This window comes from Belonocnema kinseyi, chromosome 6 (assembly GCF_010883055.1).
Source record: "Belonocnema kinseyi isolate 2016_QV_RU_SX_M_011 chromosome 6, B_treatae_v1, whole genome shotgun sequence".
Taxonomy (NCBI): Eukaryota; Metazoa; Arthropoda; class Insecta; order Hymenoptera; family Cynipidae; genus Belonocnema; species Belonocnema kinseyi.
The window spans coordinates 149781388-149786452 of NC_046662.1; the positions used below are offsets into that span (position 1 = coordinate 149781388).

Here is a 5065-nt window from a genome sequence, read left to right on the forward strand (position 1 = left end):
GGCCATGTCATAAACGGCTTCAAAATACCTTGCACAGTACTGACTCCCTTTTTCGCAATAATTTACCTTCACGTGAAATGAGATATCTAGTTGAAGATTTAGGAAACTTAATAAGAAGCATTAGAAGGAACGTTTATTAGGTCGAATCTAACTTGAAATTAAACAATTTTAAATGTGCTTAAACTTCTGAACGTTCAAATGAACGAAATTTTTTACTGATGACTTTATAAACCAAAAAAGTGCTAAAATGTTTGTTTATTTATATTGGAAATAATTTATTCTTTGGAACAGTTATAATGCGCATTTGAAATTACAGTAGGAACAATATTTATTGCCAAAATAGAAATCGGGAAAAATGTTTCGTTGATTTGAACGTTCGGAACTTCAGGTACATTAATTCGAAGTGCACGAGGTAAAATTTTTTTAACGTAATGGCTGTTTACTCTTCGATTAAGGAAATCCGGACGGACAGGGATCAGTGTACTAAAGAGCTGCTTTGGGTTATGTCTAGTTTGATGGCTTCTTTTCAAAATGACTCTAAAACGTATGTAAATTGTTAAAATTACTAATAACAGCAAGATTGCGAGATTGAGAATTATTACGTCTTATGCTGTTAACTATGAAATTAAACAAATCTATTTCTAAATATTAATCCGAAAGCTTAACAAAGGACCTTGAGTGGCGGCTATACTCTATCTATTAGTCTATTGAGATAGCCTCTCTTCTTGTTATTTATGATCGTATTTTTATTTCAATTTCGGAAAGGACATTTTAAAGCCTTCGAAACATTTGAACGAGCTACGTGGTCCCTTAAATATTTCTGACTGCTTGCGGAGAATCTCTCAGAGCCTTGAGAATCTTTAGCATATACTCTGAGATTTCTATCGATAGGGTTGATAAGATTTCGGATTAATATTTAGAAATAGATTTTTTTACATTACATAGTTAACAGCATAAAACATTATAATTCGGAATCTACGGGTTTGAATGATTTAAGACAACTTTTTTTTAAATGTTTAAATTTGGAATTAATACAACGTTTTTCGTAAATGGAATGAGATACGCCAAAACATACAAAATTTTTTAATTCACCTAGAAAATTGTATATTACTATATAAGTTATAATTATAAATAAGTATAATGAAAAAATTCATCAAATAAAAAAAAGTGTTAATAATTTGAAGAGTAATTTAAAAATGGAGAGTCGGGTTAGCGACGGCGAACTACTGTAAATAACTCTGCCCGTCTGGTACGTGACGAATATAAAAGGAACATTATATTACCGTCGCATACCTCTTAAAACGACCCAAATATTTCAGAATATCTCAGAGACTAAATCATTCAAATCGACTCTCGAGTACAGACTCAAATGGGTCAGGCTATTTCGCTTGAGAATACAATCGACATACGTTTTAGAGCCATTTTGAACAGAAGCCGTCAAACTAGACAATTACCAAAATATCTTCAATACCCTACCGATAGATATCTCTGAGTATATGCTAAAGATTCTCTAGGCCGTGAGAAGCTATGAGAAATTCTCCGCAGACATTCAGGTAGATCAATTAAAAACAAAAAGTGTTAATAATTGGAAGAGTAATTTAAAAAGGACAGTCGGATTAGCGACGGCCAACTACTGTAAATGACTCCGCCCTCCCGGTACGTGACGAATACAAAAGTAACATTATACTACCGTCGCATCACTCTTAAAAGGACCTTGAAAAGGACCCAAATCTCTCAGACTATCTCAGAGACTAAATCATTCAAATCGAACCTGAAAATATTCTCAAAACGGCCAGGCTATTTCGCATGAAAATACTCTGAGATTTCTATCGGTAGGGTTTAGAGCTGTTTTTCTCAAAACTGGCCAAATTATCGTGTCCAACGAATTTCACAACTTTACTTTGATGGCCTTTCTTTGCAAAAAATATGAATCAAAATAACAAAACCATATCTGACCTACCTACCGATAGACATCTCAGGCGAAATAGCCTCGCCGGTTTGAGACTATCTGCAGGTTCGATTTGAATGATTTAGTCTCAGAGATAGTCAGAGAAATTTGGGCCCTGTTCAAGGTCCTCTTAAGAGTGATACGACAGTCATACAATGGTCCTTTTGTATTTGTCACGTAACGGGCGGGCAGATTTATTTACAGTAGTTGGCTGTCGCTAATCCGACTGTCCTTTTTTTAAATTTCTCTTCAAATTATTAACACGTTTTTCAATTAATGAATTTTCTCATTATACTTATTTATAATTATAACTTATGTACTAATATACAAATTTCGAGTTGAATTAAAAAATATTGTCTTTTTGGCGTATCTCATTCCATTTACGAGAAACGTTGTATTAATTTCATTTTAAACGGTAGGAAAAGTTATATATCTGAAATCATCCAATTATTATGTTGTAGGCTGTTAACTTTGAAATTAACAAAAAACTATTTTTAAATTTTTATTCGAAAGATTAGAAAGGATCCTTGAGTGTCGGCTACTCTATTGAGATGGCCTCACTGCTGAAAATACGTGCACGGGGCTCATGGGAAATTCGGACCCAAGTGTCCCAAGACCCAAAAGACATTTGTATTCCATTTTTTTTGCATTTATTGGCGGTATACATTTTCAAGCCTCCACTTGTCTCTAATTTATTAGATAATACATTTTTTTATCTGGTTCTGCACAATTAATATAATTAAAATTATTTCCTGAAAAAAGATCCCACTCTGTTGGGAATCGAACCACAAAACTTGTGATTTCCGGTCAGGTGCTTTTCCAATTAAGCTATTAGAGGGATCAGAATAAGAACTCTTAATTCAAGAAAGCAACGCTGATTTTTAGCTAGGTGTTAATAGTACAAGTAATTATTTTAAAGGAATCTGTTACATCATCAAAGATGGTAACCTTACCGACGGCTGTTCAACCCTCCAAACCATGAAGGCAGAAAATCTACACAATATCGATCACTTTAAGAGTCTTCAATAATAGAAAGGCTTAACGTCTTAATCAGACTAGATGGAAAATAATATTTTCAAATTAAAATCAATCAAACCGTTAATCAATCCAGGCCATCGATATGCCGCGCTGGTAGTATGCTGCATCTTTGCAGACACATTCCTTTAAAATAATTAATATAATTCTGCCATCATTATTACATATAATACTAATATTTGATATCCAGTGCTATATAATATTTGTACAACATGAAATAAATTTACTTTGTTTATTTGCATCCCAAAAATATTGTCAAGAGAATTGAAAATCGTATCTTCTTAGTTTAATACCGCCGTATTATTTTTAAAGTGGAAAATAAAATTCATTTATTAATTCTTAAGTGTATAGTGTCCTTTTTTAAGCTCTTTTAACTTTATGTTGGCCTTTAACATAAAATTAATGATCGAGGATCTAGACAAAAATCGAATATTTTATAATAATAATGAATACTTTATATTATTAGCGTTTATGACCGCAGATGCTTGTTGGCTTGCATTGTATACTAAAGTTATATCATTATATTTTCTATAACTACATGGTCAACGACTTTACTGCATATCTTATGTAAAATCAATGTTCTTGGATCAAATAAATGTTGGTTCTAAATACGGACAAGTAAACGCCTTTTCTTGATTCAACGATAGTTCTTGTTATTTGTAGGATGTAGAGGTGAGCACAGATTGTAAATTGGTTGTTTTTATGGTTTATGGCTTCTTTTAATCTGAAAGTTTCTAAGACATTCACATACTACCCAAAAAAGGTCCAGAATACATGATTATTTCAGATAAGGCTTCTTTGAAGATTTTTGTTTGTACTTGGCGTCGATTCGCTTCCATGAATCTTAATATAAAATTCTATTATGAGGTAAAAGTATTTTATTATTTTACAGAATGTCTTTTTTAAACAAGGAAGATCGTCTGTCATGCTGGAACCATAGAGACGATTACTGGAATTGTCTTGACCAAGGCAAATCGGAGACCGAATGTGCACATGATAGATCACTCTACGAAAAGTTTTGCCCTTTACAATGGGTAAGGATTTTTAGAAAATACTCAAAGTGCACTTCAATCATCGATAGATTCGATTGAAGTTGATCAAAAACAGTTTCGATAGGTTTTTAGAAGCCCACTCTAAGATGACGAAACCACTTACTGTAAAATCGCAGTTGATCCCTTTCCCGAGTTATTTCATGAGCCATCAACTAGTGTATCACTCTCAAATATGCTTCCCTATAACCAGGGCTCGGATTAGACCTCTATTCCGCTCCCTACCTATGACTACTGTGAATTGGATCTTACGGTCTCTTATATTGTCACTTCCGGGAGCACCGTTGCAAAGTGACAGGAATCGGGAATTCACGGTTCATAATCCCCTACAGCCTATAACTCTTGACTGAATTTGAATTTTTTGCATTCTCATCAGAGTAGGTATTAGATTTGTGTAGAATTTGACCCCACCCCCCTGTTTTTGTCAAATATCCAGGTTTTGAGGCCCCTTGAATCTGAAAAACAGGTTTTTACGAATGTGTCTGTCTGTTCTGTGTTTGCGTGTCTAGATTTTTATTTTGTTAGCACGATAATTTTCGAAAGAATTGACAGATTAGATTGGCCTTTGGTATACTCTTTTAATGTCCTAAAATAAAGGTCAAGTTCGTTAATTAGCCATTTTGGATAAAAATGATAAAAGTAAGCGTATTTTGACAATTTTTAAGACCACTTTTTTCAAGATATAAAAATTTTCTCTACGAATATTAATAGTATTCAAACAGACGTAAAATTTATCTTAATGACTTTTTTCACAAAATGAAAATTTAACAGAATTATAGCATTTACAAAATTCCAAAAAAAAAACACGAAAATGAACATTTTAAGATAAATAACGCACGATATGAAAAAAAGTCAAGAGAAGAAAAATGTTGCTTTTTGAATGCCCTACAAGAATAACATAAATCTTGGAATTTTCTTGGAAAATTTAATTTTGACAGCATAACAAAATAATGGAAAATAAAAAATCACATCATTTATTCATTTATTTAACAGTATGTCACAGACTCTCAATTATGTAAATGCATTAAATATA

General features: G+C 32.7%; 1 protein-coding gene across 1 annotated transcript in view; it reads left to right on the forward strand.

Annotated features, from left to right (window-relative positions):
- Positions 1–302: 302 nt before the first annotated feature.
- Positions 303–5065, forward strand: part of LOC117174501 (cytochrome c oxidase assembly factor 6 homolog) — a 15706-nt gene continuing 10943 nt past the window's right edge. The window contains exons 1-2 of the mRNA XM_033363673.1: positions 303–544; positions 3876–4017. Of these exons, the coding sequence (XP_033219564.1) occupies positions 432–544; positions 3876–4017 (255 nt within the window). The 5' untranslated portion in view covers positions 303–431. The remainder of the gene's footprint in view (positions 545–3875; positions 4018–5065) is intronic.